General features: G+C 45.1%; 2 protein-coding genes across 2 annotated transcripts in view; both read right to left on the bottom strand.

Annotated features, from left to right (window-relative positions):
• Positions 1-896: 896 nt before the first annotated feature.
• LOC121544606 (microtubule-associated protein 6-like) lies at positions 897-7,837 on the bottom strand. The gene is made up of 2 exons (XM_041854583.2): positions 2,991-7,837; positions 897-1,394 (listed from the first exon to the last, which is right to left on the bottom strand). The coding sequence occupies exons 1-2, from the start codon at positions 3,898-3,900 to the stop codon at positions 1,372-1,374; spliced, it is 933 nt and encodes a 310-aa protein (XP_041710517.1). The 5' UTR covers positions 3,901-7,837; the 3' UTR covers positions 897-1,371.
• Positions 7,838-8,318: 481 nt separating this feature from the next.
• The window catches only part of LOC121544607 (EMILIN-1), a 76,348-nt gene continuing 65,988 nt past the window's right edge, over positions 8,319-18,678 (bottom strand). The window contains exons 8-9 of the mRNA XM_041854585.2: positions 17,575-17,709; positions 8,319-8,998 (exon numbers count right to left, since the gene is read on the bottom strand). Of these exons, the coding sequence (XP_041710519.1) occupies positions 8,676-8,998; positions 17,575-17,709 (458 nt within the window). The 3' untranslated portion in view covers positions 8,319-8,675. The remainder of the gene's footprint in view (positions 8,999-17,574; positions 17,710-18,678) is intronic.

The raw sequence follows: 18,678 nt of genomic DNA, 5'->3' as shown, positions 1-18,678 counted from the left end.
CTTTCCATGAATTCACAGGCAGCTCTCCCAGCATGACTTTCTCTTTTTGGCTTGCAGACTGGAAAAATGACGTGGCTCAACACTTTCTCTTTCTCAGCCTTTACAGCACAGGTCGAGGGGAAAGCAAAATGTCATGTTTATTAATGTGCAGGAATAAAAACGAATAAAAACAATTTATATATTATTTGACTAAAGTTCCAAATGGTTCAGTAAATCTTTCAGGAAAAGTGGTCCAGTTATGGAAATACTTGATTCCGTACCATATACTGTGTTTATTAATAAATCACAGGACTTGGATCACTGCCTATATACATTTAAGCAGTCACACAAGAGCACTGAACCGAGAGGTCTGCTCAAACTACATACTGCGCTGACAGAAGACATCTCAAAACATGACATCATCACCATCTCCTTTCCCGCTAGATTAGAGTCCTAACCCTCTGAGCAGCTAGATTAGAGTCCTAACCCTCTGAGCAGCTAGATTAGAGTCCTAACCCTCTGAGCAGCTAGGTTAGAATCCTAACCCTCTGAGCAGCTAGATTAGAGTCCTAACCCTCTGAGCAGCTAGATTAGAGTCCTAACCCTCTGAGCAGCTAGATTAGAGTCCTAACCCTCTGAGCAGCTAGATTAGAGTCCTAACCCTCTGAGCAGCTAGATTAGAGTCCTAACCCTCTGAGCAGCTAGATTAGAGTCCTAAACCTCTGAGCAGCTAGATTAGAGTCCTAACCCTCTGAGCAGCTAGATTAGAGTCCTAACCCTCTGAGCAGCTAGATTAGAGTCCTAAACCTCTGAGCAGCTAGATTAGAGTCCTAACCCTCTGAGCAGCTAGATTAGAGTCCTAACCCTCAGAGCAGAGAATTAATCAGAAACAAACTCCTACGGAGACGACATGGCTGTAAAATTAAATATCTTTATTTGAACCACACGTGTCGCCAAATCACACATTCAAGGCAAAAGGTTAGACTGTGGGGAGGAGGATCTGTAAAAACAAAGAAGAACTGGACCTTTAATACATAGCATTGCTTTGGTTGGCATGTGGAATGACCAGTTGTTAATGACTTCATAGATTGAGTAAACCTTTGGGATTCCTTTAGCAATAACAAACACAGAGGTCAGTTTAGGACCAAGTGGAGAAATACTCAAAGGCACAGAGTAGCAAGATAGCAGCTTCTCAACCAAATGCTGAATCTTCCAATAGACATATCATTTGAATAAAACTCCATGTATTTGATTGTAATGGTGTACATCTCTGCCAAACATATTGGTATCCATTTGATGATATGTAAGCTGAATCGTTTCCTTGTAAATAACACATAGTCTAGCAGTCTAATGCAGCACTGGATAATACCATCCTCATCCTGTTCTGGTGCGCTAGTGTTGGAATAGATCAAATACAGTGGGGAAAAAAAGTATTTAGTCAGCCACCAATTGTGCAAGTTCTCCCACTTAAAAAGATGAGAGAGGCCTGTCATTTTCATCATAGGTACACGTCAACTATGACAGACAAATTGAGAAAAAGAAATCCAGAAAATCACATTGTAGGATTTTTAATGAATTTATTTGCAAATTATGGTGGAAAATAAGTATTTGGTCACCTACAAACAAGCAAGATTTCTGGCTCTCACAGACCTGTAACTTCTTCTTTAAGAGGCTCCACTCGTTACCTGTATTAATGGCACCTGTTTGAACTTGTTATCAGTATAAAAGACACCTGTCCACAACCTCAAACAGTCACACTCCAAACTCCACTATGGTCAAGACCAAAGAGCTGTCAAAGGACACCAGAAACAAAATTGTAGACCTGCACCAGGCTGGGAAGACTGAATCTGCAATAGGTAAGCAGCTTGGTTTGAAGAAATCAACTGTGGGAGCAATTATTAGGAAATGGAAGACATACAAGACCACTGATAATCTCCCTCGATCTGGGGCTCCACGCAAGATCTCACCCCGTGAGGTCAAAATGATCACAAGAACGGTGAGCAAAAATCCCAGAACCACACGGGGGGACCTAGTGAATGACCTGCAGAGAGCTGGGACCAAAGTAACAAAGCCTACCATCAGTAACACACTACTCCGCCAGGGACTCAAATCCTGCATTGCCAGACGTGTCCCCCTGCTTAAGCCAGTACATGTCCAGGCCCGTCTGAAGTTTGCTAGAGTGCATTTGGATGATCCAGAAGAGGTTTGGGAGAATGTCATATGGTCAGATGAAACCAAAATATAACTTTTTGGTAAAAACTCAACTCATCGTGTTTGGAGGACAAAGAATGCTGAGTTGCATCCAAAGAACACCATACCTACTGTGAAGCATGGGGGTGGAAACTTCATGCTTTGGGGCTGTTTTTCTGCAAAGGGACCAGGACGACTGATCCGTGTAAAGGAAAGAATGAATGGGGCCATGTATCGTGAGATTTTGAGTGAAAACCTCCTTCCATCAGCAAGGGCATTGAAGATGAAACGTGGCTGGGTCTTTTAGCATGACAATGATCCCAAACACACCTCCCGGGCAACGAAGGAGTGGCTTCGTAAGAAGCATTTCAAGGTCCTGGAGTGGCCTAGCCAGTCTCCAGATCTCAACCCCATAGAAAATCTTTGGAGGGGAGTTGAAAGTCCGTGTTGCCCAGCGACAGCCCCAAAACATCACTGCTCTAGAGGAGATCTGCATGGAGGAATGGGCCAAAATACCAGCAACAGTGTGTGAAAACCTTGTGAAGACTTACAGAAAACGTTTGACCTGTGTCATTGCCAACAAGGGGTATATAACAAAGTATTGAGAAACTTTTGTTATTGACCAAATACTTATTTTCCACCATAATTTGCAAATAAATTCATAAAAAATCCTACAATGTGATTTTCTGGAATTTCTTTTCTCATTTTGTCTGTCATAGTTGACATGTACCTATGATGAAAATTACAGGCCTCTCTCATCTTTTTAAGTGGGAGAACTTGCACAATTGGTGGCTGACTAAATACTTTTTTTCCCCACTGTATGTAATGGTTAAGGGGGAACCTAGGACTGGGTTGGGAAACACTGGTCTGCGGAGTATCACATGGGCCATTAGAGGACCTGTAACTATTCCTCTGTATCACTGGCCTATCAGAGGACCTATTCCTCTGTATCACTGGGCCATTAGAGGACCTATTCCTCTGTATCACTGGGCCATTAGAGGACCTATTCCTCTGTATCACTGGCCCATCAGAGGACCTATTCCTCTGTATCACTGGGCCATCAGAGGACCTATTCCTCTGTATCACTGGGCCATCAGAGGACCTATTCCTCTGTATCACTGGGCCATTAGAGGACCTATTCCTCTGTATCACTGGGCCATTAGAGGACCTATTCCTCTGTATCACTGGCCCATCAGAGGACCTATTCCTCTGTATTACTGGCCCATCAGAGGACCTAGTCCTCTGTATCACTGGCCCATCAGAGGACCTATTCCTCTGTATCACTGGGCCATCAGAGGACCTAGTCCTCTGTATCACTGGGCCATCAGAGGACCTATTCCTCTGTATCACTGGGCCATCAGAGGACCTATTCCTCTGTATCACTGGGCCATTAGAGGACATAGTCCTCTGTATCACTGGCCCATCAGAGGACCTATTCCTCTGTATCACTGGGCCATTAGAGGACATAGTCCTCTGTATCACTGGGCCATTAGAGGACCTATTCCTCTGTATCACTGGGCCATCAGAGGACCTATTCCTCTGTATCACTGGCCCATCAGAGGACCTATTCCTCTGTATCACTGGCCCATCAGAGGACCTATTCCTCTGTATCACTGGGCCATTAGAGGACATAGTCCTCTGTATCACTGGGCCATTAGAGGACCTAGTCCTCTGTATCACTGGGCCATTAGAGGACCTAGTCCTCTGTATCACTGGGCCATTAGAGGACATAGTCCCCTGTATCACTGGGCCATTAGAGGGCCTGTAACTATTCCTCTGTACAGGGACTTAGTGATTTGGAGGACCCAGGCAGAGGCCAGTCTGAGCTTCCCCCCCTCCCTCCTCCTATGGGTTTTATAGTAAAGACATGTAATTTAACTGTAAAAATGTATTACTTTTTAATGTACCATGACCACAACCAGTCATGATGTTTTCATCTGATTGTCAAACAAATCACTTAAAAAGCATGTTACTTTCGCACGTTCATTCAAAATAATTCCAGCTTCCTCGACGACGATGGCAGTGTTATCAGCAGCACCTTTTTACTAAAGAAATGTGTTCACTTCAAATGTGTTCAGTTCAAATGTGTTCACTTCAAATGGGTTCACTTCAAATGGGTTCATTTCATGTTTCTGTTCAAATGAAATCTTCTTTATTTTTCTTGTCTCTGCCCCGCGCTGAAAGCCCCGCTCTGAAAGCCTAGCACTGAAAGCCCCGTTCTGAAAGCCCAGCTCTGAAAGCCCCGCTCTGAAAGCACCTCATTGTTGTAGCTCAATTTCAATGAAAGTCACGTTTGCAATCATATCGCGTGAAACAATGCACAGGGTGGAATGGTCTATTATTATGAACCAGTCCGCGGATTTGTAATGACACTTGTCTCTACTATTATGAGAAACACTTGGATTATATTCATATTGATATGAAATATATGTATAGGTATGGAAATAAATCATTGATATATTATGAATTATTATTCGGCAGTATCGATTCATTAACTTTTTGGGGGGGCTTTTTTGTCAACAATGTGACCTCATTAACCTGGGCACAGTGGCCAGCAAAGTGATTAGCTGAGCAGCCCACAACAGCGGGTCATTTGTTGGGGAGCCATCTGTATCACTGGGCCATCAGAGGACCTATTCCTCTGTATCACTGGGCCATTAGAGGACCTAGTCCTCTGTATCACTGGGCCATTAGAGGACCTAGTCCTCTGTATCACTGGGCCATTAGAGGACCTAGTCCTCTGTATCAATAGGCCATTAGAGGACCTATTCCTCTGTATCACTGGGCCATTAGAGGACATAGTCCTCTGTATCACTGGGCCATCAGAGGACATATTCCTCTGTATCACTGGGCCATTAGAGGACCTAGTCCTCTGTATCACTGGGCCATTAGAGGACATATCCCTCTGTATCACTGGGCCATTAGAGGACCTAGTCCTCTGTATCACTGGGCCATCAGAGGACCTATTCCTCTGTATCACTGGGCCATTAGAGGACATAGTCCTCTGTATCACTGGGCCATTAGAGGACATAGTCCTCTGTATCACTGGGCCATCAGAGGACCTATTCCTCTGTATCACTGGGCCATTAGAGGACATAGTCCTCTGTATCACTGGGCCATTAGAGGACCTAGTCCTCTGTATCACTGGGCCATTAGGGGACATAGTCCTCTGTATCACTGGGCCATTAGAGGACCTAGTCCTCTGTATCACTGGGCCATTATAGGACATAGTCCTCTGTATCACTGGGCCATTAGAGGACCTATTCCTCTGTATCACTGGGCCATTAGAGGACATAGTCCTCTGTATCACTGGGCCATTAGAGGACCTGGTCCTCTGTATCACTGGGCCATTAGAGGACCTAGTCCTCTGTATCACTGGGCCATTAGAGGACATAGTCCTCTGTATCACTGGGCCATTAGAGGACATAGTCCTCTGTATCACTGGGCCATTAGAGGACATAGTCCTCTGTATCACTGGGCCATTGGAGGGCCGACAGACATGGCCAAGTAATCATCCCCTGCTGTCAGAGGGAGCTTCTTATTTATGGTCCTGTGTAAACACTTCATTGTAGCTCGATTAATGATGTCCATCGGGACCCTCTTAGAGAAAGAGCACAGCGTTCTGTTTATGATTCGCTCACTCCTTGTGGCCCTTGGCAGCCATTCAACACATCGTGTGCCTGAGGGGGAAACGGGGGGTTCAAGGCAAAGGGGGAGGAAAATACTTCCTCCTGACTCATCACCAAGGCTTTCAGACCGACTTTCTCACACTTTGGGGTGTGACTCTGTGTTAGGTTGAAGATTGTTGAGTCACATCATTTGATTCCCTCTAATGATGTAATAAAGGATCTATAGGCCATGTGGTCCTTTTGCACTGGGGTATAAGGCAGGGTTTCCTTCTGTACTGGGGTATAAGGCAGGGTTTCCTTCTATACTGGGGTATAAGGCAGGGTTTCCTTCTATACTGGGGCATAAGGCAGGGTTTCCTTCTATACTGGGGTATAAGGCAGGGTTTCCTTCTGTACTGGGGTATAAGGCAGGGTTTCCTTCTATACTGGGGTATAAGGCAGGGTTTCCTTCTATACTGGGGTATAAGGCAGGGTTTCCTTCTATACTGGGGCATAAGGCAGGGTTTCCTTCTATACTGGGGCATAAGGCAGGGTTTCCTTATATACTGGGGCATAAGGCAGAGTTTCCTTCTGTACTGGGGTATAGGGCAGAGTTTCCCTCTGTACTGGGGTATAATGCAGGGTTTCCTTCTGTAGTGGGGTATAATGCAGAGTTTCCCTCTGTACTAGGGTATAATGCAGAGTTTCCCTCTGCACTAGGGTATAATGCAGAGTTTCCCTCTGCACTAGGGTATAATGCAGAGTTTCCCTCTGCACTAGGGTATAATGCAGGGTTTCCTTCTGTAGTGGGGTATAATGCAGAGTTTCCCTCTGTACTGGGGTATAGGGCAGAGTTTCCCTCTGTTTGGTTGAGGCAAATTCCTACTTGGTTGTGGTTAAGGCTGGGTTTTGGGCTAGGAACATTCTTTCATTCATCTGAAGCATGGAAAGACATGTCTGAAGGCTTCAGGTCACGGACTGCACATTTAGCTAGGTCACGGATGGCACATTTAGCTAGGTCACGGATGGCACATTTAGCTAGGTCAAGGATGGCACATTTAGCTAGGTCACGGTCGGCACATTTAGCTATGTCACGGACGGCACATTTAGCTAGGTCACGGACGGCACATTTAGCTAGGTCACGGATGGCACATTTAGCTAGGTCACGGACGGCACATTTAGCTAGGTCACGGAAGGCACATTTAGCTAGGTCACGGACAGCACATTTAGCTATGTCACGGATGTCACATTTAGCTAGGTCACGGTCGGCACATTTAGCTAGGTCACGGTCGGCACATTTAGCTAGGTCACGGAAGGCACATTTAGCTAGGTCACGGACGGCACATTTAGCTAGGTCACGGATGGCACATTTAGCTAGGTCACGGACGGCACATTTAGCTAGGTCACGGACGGCAATTTAGCTAGGTCACGGACGGCACATTTAGCTAGGTAACGGACGGCACATTTAGCTATGTCACGGACGGCACATTTAGCTATGTCACGGACGGCACAATTAGCTAGGTCACGGACGGCACATTTAGCTAGGTCACGGATGGCACATTTAGCTAGGTCACGGATGGCACATTTAGCTAGGTCACGGATGGCACATTTAACTAGGTCACGGACGGCACATTTAGCTAGGTCACGGATAGCACATTTAGCTAGGTCACGGTTGGCACATTTAGCTAGGTCACGGACGTCACATTTAGCTAGGTCACGGACGGCACATTTAGCTAGGTCACGGACGGCAATTTAGCTAGGTCATGGATGGCACATTTAGCTAGGTCACGGATGGCACATTTAGCTAGGTCACGGATGGCACATTTAACTAGGTCACGGACGGCACATTTAGCTAGGTCACGGATAGCACATTTAGCTAGGTCACGGATGGCACATTTAGCTAGGTCACGGACGGCACATTTAGCTAGGTCACGGACGGCACATTTAGCTAGGTCACGGACGGCACATTTAGCTAGGTCACGGACGGCACATTTAGCTAGGTCACGGTCGGCACATTTAGCTAGGTCACGGACGGCACATAAATGGCTTTGGGAACCACCAGTATAACGCACTTAAGCTGTAGCTGAAAATATCGTCAACAAGGCCAAGCTTTGGATCGCCGGGCCAAAGACATTACAGAAAAGACAGACAAGGAGGCAGAAAGGTGCATGATAATATAAAAATAAATCACAAAACGTGAATTCATCACAATAGAAATCAGCTATCCCCCAGACAACACATTCCGTACTTCCGGTTAACCTCAGAACTTGACAGTGTTTCTGGCTCTTTGGCAGGGAAACACTTCGCAGAGAAGGTGTAGATGGGATGTCAAGGAGACTTTATGGTCGGCAGTGGCGCACGGAGGACTACTGTACTCTGAGCCCCATGCCTGGAGTGAGTAATATAGAAACAGGGGCATAGTAATAACAATAACCGTAGAACAATCCTGCAGTATTAGCTACAAATTTGGTGTGAAAACACCTCTCCAAATACTGGACGAGCTAGGTAAAAAAATGAAGGGCGAAGTCTCTCAGTCTGCTGCTCAGTTTATAGTATATCCTGTGTTTATTCAAGCAATTCACCTGGTCTCACAACATCAGAGGGCCAGAAATAACACACGGAGGGAGAAACACGTTTCTGTCGTTGTCGTCGTGTCCTAGTTCTCGTTCGTTCCCGTGTTTCACAAGTCGTTATAAAGTCATTCCACCTCGTTCTCTGGCCCGGTCGTTTTGCTTTGAAAAGCAGTTGTCAATTCAAACCGTGAGTCTAAACAGTCCAGGAGGGGACCAACCCCAACCCCTCTCTTCTCTCCCTTTCCTCGTCCCTCTCCGTTTCTTCCTTCCTCTCCCTCTCTCATGTTCCAGATGGAGAACCAGATGGGGGTTCTGTCCCGCTGGCTTACACCTGTTCATACAGCAGCATTCCACTGAAGATGGTGAGAGGCTCTACGGAGTGGGCCAGCCTGCCCATGACCAGGTCAATGCAGACTGTGTCTCCAGCCTGGAGGGGCAGGATGATGTTGAACACGGCCAGGGAGCCAGGGGTGATCTTGGCCTCGGCTACCGGCTTGTTCTCCAGGCCCTCTGGCTGGTATCCCCCGGAGTCCACACGGGCCATGCCGTAGTTGGACTTGGACAGCACCGCCTCAATCTTCTCGTTCTTGTGGCCAGTCAGGATTGCACTGAAGAAGTAGCGGCCATCAATGGGCGCTGTGAAGATGCCTGGGTAACACAGAGACAGAGATAGTGAGGTTAGCATTAGCTTAACATACTCACTGATGTTGTACACGAAAATATCCAAGATGGCGTAGTAGTGCAGTTCTGTTTTTGTCGTGTATCTGTAAATAGCCTGTAAATATCCTGTTTTTATTTTTATTTTTCGTACATATTTCCCTATCAGACTTTTCATCCTTCTACAAAATATACTTTCCTGCAACCCGCCTCACTCAATGTGGAACGGATTCTATTATTGACTTACCTTTTATCTAGAATCTCCAGTTGAAACTAGCTAGCCAGATAACTAGCTACTTGCTATCAGCTACCGTTAGCGGTTTTTCACCATTGTCCGTGGCCTGCACCACTCACCAGCCAGCTCTAGTCTGGACTATTATTCGGCCAGTCTGCACAGCGCTTATCGACCCAGAACATATCAGTTTTTCTGCCGGAATCACTGAATCACTGGACCTTTAACTCCGGATTCATCGCTACCAGCTAGCTGCAACAAAATGGACGCTGTGGTCTGGCTAATCATCCTGAGCTAGGCCCATCTCCCGGCTCTCTGTCAACCGGACGGGACCACCTAGTGTTGACACGGAGCCCTGCCGATCCTACACGACTGGTCTGCCGACGAAATCGTCTGATGTGGTTACGACATCGACCACGAAGATTCCATCTGCTAGCCCCGGCCCGCTAGCACACGCTAGCCGTGGCCTCTTACTCGCTAGTGCTTTAGCAGCCTCCGAACTATCCTATTGCTGTTCACCGGACCTTATGATAACTCAGCTATACAGCTGATGTCTGCTGGACTGTTCCTTTTTACGGTACTACATCCTGTTTATGTTTAGCTTCAGCCCAAACATGGTTAGCTTATTGTTGTTTCGGTTATTTCTAATTGTACTATTTCACTGTAGATCCCCCAGCCCAGCTAAACCTGCCTTAGATAGCTCATTTGTCCCACCCCCCATACACGCAGAGACCGACTCAATTGGTGCCTCCAGTGATGCTATCTCTTTCATTGTTACCCAACGCTTAGGTTTACCTCCACTTTACTCATATCCTTCCATATCCTTGTCTGTACATAATGCCCTGAATCTTTTCTACAACACCCGGAAATCTGCCCCCTTTATTCTATGTACCCAACGCACTAGAAGACCAGTTCTTAAAGCCTTTAGCCGTATCCTTATTCTAGTCCTCCTCTGTTCCTCTGGTGATGTAGAGGCTAACCCAGGCCCTGCAGCCCTCAGTATCACTCGTACTCCCCAGGCGCTATCATTTGCTGACTTCTGTAATCGCAAAAGTCTTGGTTTCCTGCACGTAAATATCAGAAGTCTACTTCCTAAGTTTGAGTTATTCACTGCGTTAGCACACTCCGCCAACCCTGATGTTCTAGCAGTGTCTGAATCCTGGCTCAGGAAGGCCACCAAAAATTCTGAAATTTCCATCCCCAACTATAACATTTTCCGTCTAGATAGAACTGCCAAAGAGGGTGGAGTTGCAATCTACTGTAGAGATAGCCTGCAGAGCTCTATCATACTATCCAGGTCTGTGCCCAAACAGTTTGAGCTTCTACTTCTAAAAATCCACCTTTCCAGAAATAAGTCTCTCACTGTTGCCGCTTGCTACAGACCCCCCTCAGCCCCCAGCTGTGCCTTGGACACCATATGTGAATTGATTGCCCCCCATTTATCCTCAGAGTTCGTACTGCTTGGTGACCTAAATTGGGATATGCTTAATACCCCGGCCATCCTACAATCCAAACTAGATGCCCTCAATCTCATGCAAATTATTAACGAACCTACCAGGTACAACCCTAAATCCGTAAACATGGGTACCCTCATAGATATCATCCTGACTAACATACCCTCTAAATACACCTCAGCTGTCTTCAACCAGGATCTCAGCGATCACTGCCTTATTGCCTGCGTCCGTAACGGGTCCGCGGTCAAACGACCACCCCTCATCACTGTCAAACGCTCCCTAAAACACAGCGAGCAGGCCTTCCTAATTGACCTAGCCCAGGTATCCTGGATGGATATAGATCTCATTCCGTCAGTAGAGGATGCCTGGTTGTTCCTTAAAAGTAATTTCCTCTCAATCTTAAATAAACATGCCCCATTCAAAAAATACAGAACTAAGAACCGATATAGCCCCTGGTTCTCCTCAGACTTGACTGCCCTTGACCAGCACAAAAACATCCTGTGGCGTACTCCATTAGCATCAAATAGCCCCCGCGATATGCAACTTTTCAGGGAAGTTAGGAACCAATATACACAAGCAGTCAGGAAAGCAAAGGCTAACTTTTTCAAACAGAAATTTGCATCCTGTAGCACTAACTCCAAAAAGTTTTGGGACACTGTAAAGTCCATGGAGAATAAGAGCACTTCCTCCCAGTTGCCCACTGCACTGAGGCTAGGAAACACTATCACCACCGATAAATCTACAATAATCGAGAATTTCAACAAGCATTTTGCTACGGCTGGCCATGCTTTCCATCTGGCTACCACTACCCCGGCCACCAACTCTGCACCCTCCGCTGCAACTTGCCCATGCCCCCCCGCTTCTCCTTCACACAAATTCAGACAGCTGATGTTCTGAAAGGGCTGCAAAATCTGGACCCCTACAAATCAGCTGGGCTAGACAATCTGGACCCTTTCTTTCTAAAACTAGCTGCCAAATTGTCACAACCCCCTATTACTAGTCTGTTCAACCTCTCTTTCATAACGTCTGAGATCCCCAGAGATTGGAAAGCTGCCGCGGTCATCCCCCTCTTCAAAGGGGGTGACACTCTAGATCCAAACTGCTACAGACCTATATCCATCCTGCCCTGCCTTTCGAAAGTATTTGAAAGCCAAGTTAACAAACAGATCACCAACCATTTCGAATACCACCGTACCTTCTCCGCTATGCAATCCGGTTTCCGAGCTGGTCATGGGTGCACTTCAGCCACGCTCAAGGTCCTAAACGATATTATAACCGCGATTGATAATAGACAGTACTGTGCAGCCGTCTTCATCGACCTGGCCAAGGCTTTCGACTCTGTCAACCACCGCATTCTTATTGGCAGACTAAATAGCCTTGGTTTCTCAAATGACTGCCTCGCCTGGTTCACCAACTACTTCTCAGATAGAGTTCAGTGTGTCAAATCGGAGGGCCTGTTGTCTGGACCTATGGCAGTCTCTATGGGGGTGCCACAGGGTTCAATTCTTGGGCCGACACTTTTCTCCGTGTATATCAATGATGTCGCTCTTGCTGCTGGTGACTCTCAGATCCACCTCTACGCAGACGACACCATTTTGTATACATCTGGCCCTTCATTGAACACTGTGTTAACAAACCTCCAAACGAGCTTCAATGCCATACAACACTCCTTCAGTAGCCTCCAACTGCTCTTATACACTAGTAAAACTAAATGCATGCTTTTCAATCCAACGCTGCTGGCACCCGCCCACCCGACTAGAATCACCACTCTCGACGGGTCTGACCTAGAGTATGTGGACAACTACAAATACCTAGGTGTCTGGTTAGACTGTAAACTCTCCTTCCAGACTCACATAAAGAATCTCCAATCCAAAGTTAAATCTAGAATCGGCTTCCTATTTCGCAACAAAGCCTCCTTCACTCATGCTCCAAACATGCCCTCGTAAAACTGACTATCCTACCGATCCTTGACTTCGGCGATGTCATTTACAAAATAGCCTCCAACACTCTACTCAGCAAATTGGATGTAGTCTATCACAGTGCCATCCGTTTTGTCTCCAAAGCCCCATACACTACCCACCACTGTGACCTGTACGCTCTTGTTGGCTGGTCCTCACTACATGTTCATCGTCAAACCCACTGGCTCCAGGCCATCTATAAATCACTGCTAGGCAAATCCCCGCCTTATCTTAGCTCATTGGTCACCATAGCAGCACCCACCCGTAGTCTGCGCTCCAGCAGGTATATCTCACTGGTCATTCCCAAAGCCAACACCTCCTTTGGCCGCCATTCCTTCCAGTTCTCTGCTGCCAATGACTGGAACGAATTGCAAAAATCTCTGAAGCTGGAGACTCTTATCTCCCTCACTAACTTTAAGCATCAGTTTTCAGAGCACCTTACCGATCACTGCACCTGTACACAGCCCATCTGAAATTAGCCCACCCAACTACCTCATCCCTATATTGTTATTTATTTTGCTCTTTTGCACCACAGTATCTCTATTTGCACATAATCTCTTGCACATCTAGCATTCCAGTGTTAATACTATTGTAATTATTTTGCACTATAGCCTATTTATTGCCTTACCTCCATAACTTGCTACATTTGCACACACTGTATATATATTTTCTGTTGTATTTTTGACTTTATGTTTTTTTCCCCATATGTAACTCTGTGTTGTTTTTATCGCACTGCTTTGCTTTATCTTGGCCAGGTCGCAGTTGTAAATGAGAACTTGTTCTCAACTGGCTTACCTGGTTAAATAAAGGTGAAATAAAAATAAAAAATATATATATAGCAAACAGTTGCTTGTTTAGGTTTATGGCTTGGTTTTACAGTTGGCTCATTGTACATTATCTAAAACAATAATGTAACTAACTGCTGTACCTTGTGAGTATGAGGTTAATGTTTCAATCCTCTTCACATGTACACTACCATTCAAAAGTTTGGGGTCACTTAGAAATGTTTTTTTTTTTTTGGAAAGAAAAGCAATTTTTTTGTCCATTAAAATAACATCAAATTGATCTGAATTACAGTGTAGACATTGTTAATGTTGTAAATAGCCATTGTAGCTGGAAACGGCTGATTTTTAATGGAATATCTACATAGGCGTACAGAGGCCCATTATTATCAACCATCAGTCCTGTGTTCCAGTGGCACGTTGTGTTTGCTAATTCCAAGTTTATAATTTTTAAAGGCTAATTCATCACTAGAAAACCCTGTTGCAATTATGTTAGCACAGCTGAAAACTGTTGTGCTGATTAAAGAAGCAATAAAACTGGCCTTCTTGAAACTAGTTGAGTATCTGGAGCATCAGCAATTGTGGGTTCGATACAGGCTCAAAATGGCCAGAAACAAATAACTTTTTCTGAAACTCATCAGTCTATTCTTATTCTGAGAAATGAAGGCTATTCCATGTGAGAAATTGCCAAGAAACTGAAGATCTCGTACAACGCTGTATACTACTCCCTTCACAGAACAGCGCAAACTGGCTCTTACCAGAATAGAAAGAGGAGTGGGAGGCCCCGGTGCACAACTGAGCAAGAGGTCAAATACATTAGAGTGTCTAGTTTGAGAAACAGACGCCTCACAGGTCCTCAACTGGCAACTTCATTAAATAGTACCCGCAAAACACTGGACAAAACACTGGGCAAAAGAACACAGACACTGGACAGAGGAAGATTGGAAAAAAGTGTTATGGACAGACGAATCGAAGTTTGAGGTGTTCGGATCACAAAGTAGCATTTGTGAGACGCAGACCAAATGAAAATATGCTGGAGGAGTGCTTGATGCCATCTGTCAAGCATGGTGGAGGCAATGTGATGGTCTGGGGGTGCGTTGGTGGTGGTAAAGTGGGAGATTTGTACACGGTAAAAGGGATCTTGAAGAAGGAAGGCTATCACTCCGTTTTGCAACGCCATGCCATATCCTGTGGACGGCGATTGATTGGAGCCAATTTCCTCCTACAACAGGCCAATGACCCAAAGCACAGCTCCAAACTATGCAATAACTATTTAGGGAAGAAGCAGTCAGCACAGTCACCAGATCTCAACCCTATTGAGCTGTTGTGTGTAATGAATACTCGGACAGAGTGGTAAGATCCAATCGCAGAATAGCGATGCTTTATTAGAGGACAGACAAGGGAATAGCTTAATCGTGGTCGGGCGGGCTGTGGTCAAAACCGGGCAAGGCATAGACAGGCAGAGGTACCAAGGGAGCGGGCTTAGTCGTAGTCGAGGGCACAGGCACAGGATCAGAGAACGGTAATCACTGGGGTAGACAAGCAGAGGATTAAGCAATACGGGGAGTCAAACAACAAGGCACAGGTCGGATACACGGGTAATCAAAAACAACAAACTCTCTCTCTCTCTCTCGAACAAAACGCTTAGCAAGTCACAATGGAACAATACCTGCACTGACTGAACTTCTGAGCACACCTTAAATCCTACACTAATTACTGACAGGTGTGCTCAGAACTCAGGTGAACCAGATCGAGTCTGATGACTCCCCCTCTCTGTAGATCGGGGAAGTGTCAGACTCTGTCTAGACCCAGCCAACCCCCGATCCCTTACATTGTGGGAGCAGCTTGACCGTATGGTACGTAAGAAGTGCCCATCAAGCCAATCCAACTTGTGGGAGGTGCTTCAGGAAGCATTGGGTGAAATATCTTCAGATTACCTCAACAAATTGACAAGTAGAATGCCAAAGGTCTGCAAGGCTGTAATTGCTGCAAATGGAGGATTCTTTGACGAAAGCAAAGTTTGAAGGACACAGTTATTTTTTCAATTAAAAATCATTATTTCTAACCTTGTCAATGACTACATTTCCTATGCATTTTGCTATTTTTCCTATTCAAACTCATTTCATGTACAGTTGAAGTCGGACGTTTACATACACCTTAGCCAAATACCTTTAAACTCAGTTTTTCACAATTCCTGACATTTAAGTCCCTGTTTTAGGTCAGTTAGGATCACCACTTTATTTTAAGAATGTGAAATGTCAGAATAATAGTAGAGAGAATTATTTATTTCAGCTTTTTTTTCTTTCATCACATTCCAACTGGGTCAATTAGTATTTGGTAGCATTGCCTTTAAATAGTTTAACTTGGGTCAAACGTTTCGGGTAGCCTACCACAAGCTTCCCACAATAAGTTGGGTGAATTTTGTCCCATTCCTCCTGACAGAGCTGGTGTAACTGAGGCAGGTTTGTAGGCCTCCTTGCTCGCACACGCTTTTTCAGTTCTGCCCACACATTTTCTATAGGATTGAGGTCAGGGCTTTGTGATGGCCACTCCAATACCTTGACCTTGTTGTCCTTAAGCCATTGTGCCACACCTTTGGAAGTATGCTTGGGGTTATTGTCCATTTGGAAGACCCATTTGCGACCAAGCTTTAACTTCCTGACTGATGTCTTGAGATGTTGCTTTAATATATCCACATAATTTTCCTTCCTCATGATGCCATCTATTTTGTAAAGTGCACCAGTCCCTCCTGCAGCAAAGCACCCCCACAGCATGATGCTGCCACCCCCGTGCTTCATGGTTGGGATGGTGTTCTTCGGCTTGCAAGCATCCCCCTTTCTCCTCCAAACATAACAATGGTCATTATGGCCAAACAGTTCTATTTTTGTTTCAATAGACCAGAGGACATTTCTCCAAAAAGTACGATCTTTGTCCCCATGTGCAGTTGCAAACCGCAGTCTTTCTTTTTTATGACGGTTTTGGAGCAGTGGCTTCTTCCTTGCTGAGCGGCCTTTCCGGTTATGTCGATATAGGACTTGTTTTACTGTGGATATAGATACTTTTCTACCTGTTTCCTCCAGCATCTTCACAAGGTCCTTTGCTGTTGTTCTGGGACTGATTTGCACTTTTCGCACCAAAGTACGTTCATCTCTAGGAGACAGAACACGTCTCCTTCCTGAGCGGTATGACGGCTGCGTGGTCCCATGGTGTTTATACTTGCGTACCATTGTTTGTACAGATGAATGTGGTATCTTCAGGTGTTTGGAAATTGCTCCCAAGGATGTACCAGACTTGTGGAGGTCTACAATTTTTTTTCTGAGGTCTTGGCTGATTTCTTTTGATTTTTCCATGATGTCAAGCAAAGAGGCACTGAGTGTGAAGGTAGGCCTTGAAATACATTCAAAGGTACACCTCCAATTGCCTCAAATGATGTCAATTAGCCTATCAGAAGCTTCTAAAGCCATGACATCATTTTCTGGAATTTTCCAAGCTGTTTAAAGGCACAGTCAACTTAGTGTATGTAAACTTCTGACCCACTGGAATTGTGATACAGTGAATTATAAGTGAAATAATCTGTCTGTGAACAATTGCTGGAACAATTACTTGTGTCATGCACAAAGTAGATTTCCTAACCGACTTGCCAAAACTATAGTTTGTTAACAAGACATTTGTGGAGTGGTTGAAAAACGTAAGTTTTCATGGAAAACAAGGACATTTCTCAGTGTCCCCATACTTTTGAACGGTAGTGTATATTGAACTCACAGTATTTGTATTTGTATTTGTATTTATTATGGATCCCCATTAGTTCCTGCCAAGGCAGCAGCTACTCTTCCTGGGGTCCAGCAAAATTAATGCAGTTATATACAACTAAAAACATTACAATACATTTCACAACAGATTTCACAACACACTAAGTGTGTGCCCTCAGGCCCCTACTCTACTACCACATATCTAAAACACAAAATCCATGTGTACGTGTGTGTATAGTGCGTATGTTATCGTGTGTGTGTATGCGTGTGTCTGTGCCTGCGTGTGTCTCTTCACAGTACACATTGGTATCAGTAGTAGTATTAGTATCAGTAGTATGCACTGATCATGTTTGTGAACCCTAAAACAACAGCAAGGCCTATCTATTCAGTACCTGTCCGCGGGTCATAGAACTCTCCCTCGTTGACAAAGATCTTGTCAAAGACGATGGTGCCAGCGCTGAGCATGGGGTAGGTGAGAGCAACAGAGAAGGACAGTTTGGGCACGTTGGCATCGGCACCTGGCATTCCTGAAAAAAAAATTACAACAACATCTCAGAAAAAAAATATACAGGAGTGGAGAGAGACCATGGTTATTATCTAAACCATGTATTATATTGTTCTGACATGAGGAAATCCATTTTCACGGTTCATTACAGACAAAATGGCAAAGTAAACAATGTGTAGGGAACACAGCGAGAGAGACGTTTGTTCAACACGGTTACATCCCCTAGAAACGTGGTCCTTTGTAGCTCAATTGGTAGATCATGGCGCTTGTAATGCCAGGGTAGTGGGTTCGATCCCCGGGACCACCCATACGTAAAAATGTATGCACACATGACTGTAAGTCAACAACAATTTCAAAGATTTCATTGAGTTACAGTTCATATAAGGAAATCAGTCAATTGAAATAAGTTAATTAGGCCCTAATCTATGGATTTCACATGACTGGGAATAAAGATATGCATCTGTTGGTCACAGATAACTTTTAAAAAAGTAGGGGCGTGGATCAGAAAACCAGTCAGTATATGGTGTGACCATCATTTGCCTCATGCAGCGCGACACATCTCCTTCGCAACGAGTGATCAAGCTATTGATTGTGGCCTGTGGAATGTTGTCCCACTCCTCTTTATTAGCTGTGCAAAGTTGCTGGATATTGGCGGGAACTGGAACACGCTGTCGATCCAGAGCATCCCAAACTTGCTCAAAGGGTGACATGTCTGGTCATGGAAAAACTGGGACATTTTCTGCTTCCAGGAATTGTGTATAGATCCTTGCAACATGGGGCTGTGCATTATCATGCTGAAAGATGAGGTGATGGCGGCAGATGAATGACACGACAATGGGCCTCAGGATCTCGTCACGGTATCTCTGAGCATTCAAATTGCCATCAATAAAATACAATTGTGTTCGTTGTCTGTAGCTTATGCCTACCCATACCATAAACCACCACCGCCACCATGGGGCACTCTGTTCACAACGTTGACATCAGCAAACCG

This window comes from Coregonus clupeaformis, chromosome 29 (assembly GCF_020615455.1).
Source record: "Coregonus clupeaformis isolate EN_2021a chromosome 29, ASM2061545v1, whole genome shotgun sequence".
Lineage (NCBI taxonomy): Eukaryota > Metazoa > Chordata > Actinopteri > Salmoniformes > Salmonidae > Coregonus > Coregonus clupeaformis.
The sequence above is the reverse complement of the archived record's forward strand: the minus strand, read 5'-3'. Positions and strand labels throughout refer to the sequence as shown.

Excerpts from the sequence above, each read along its gene's own strand:
- LOC121544606 (XM_041854583.2), bottom strand. The coding sequence starts at position 3,900 with ATGTCCTCTAATGGCCCAGTGATACAGAGGACTAGGTCCTCTAATGGC. Across the intron at positions 1,395-2,990 it reads GTTCCCCCTTAACCATTACA|TATTTGATCTATTCCAACAC; the intron begins TACAGTGGGGAA and ends TTTTCCCCACTG.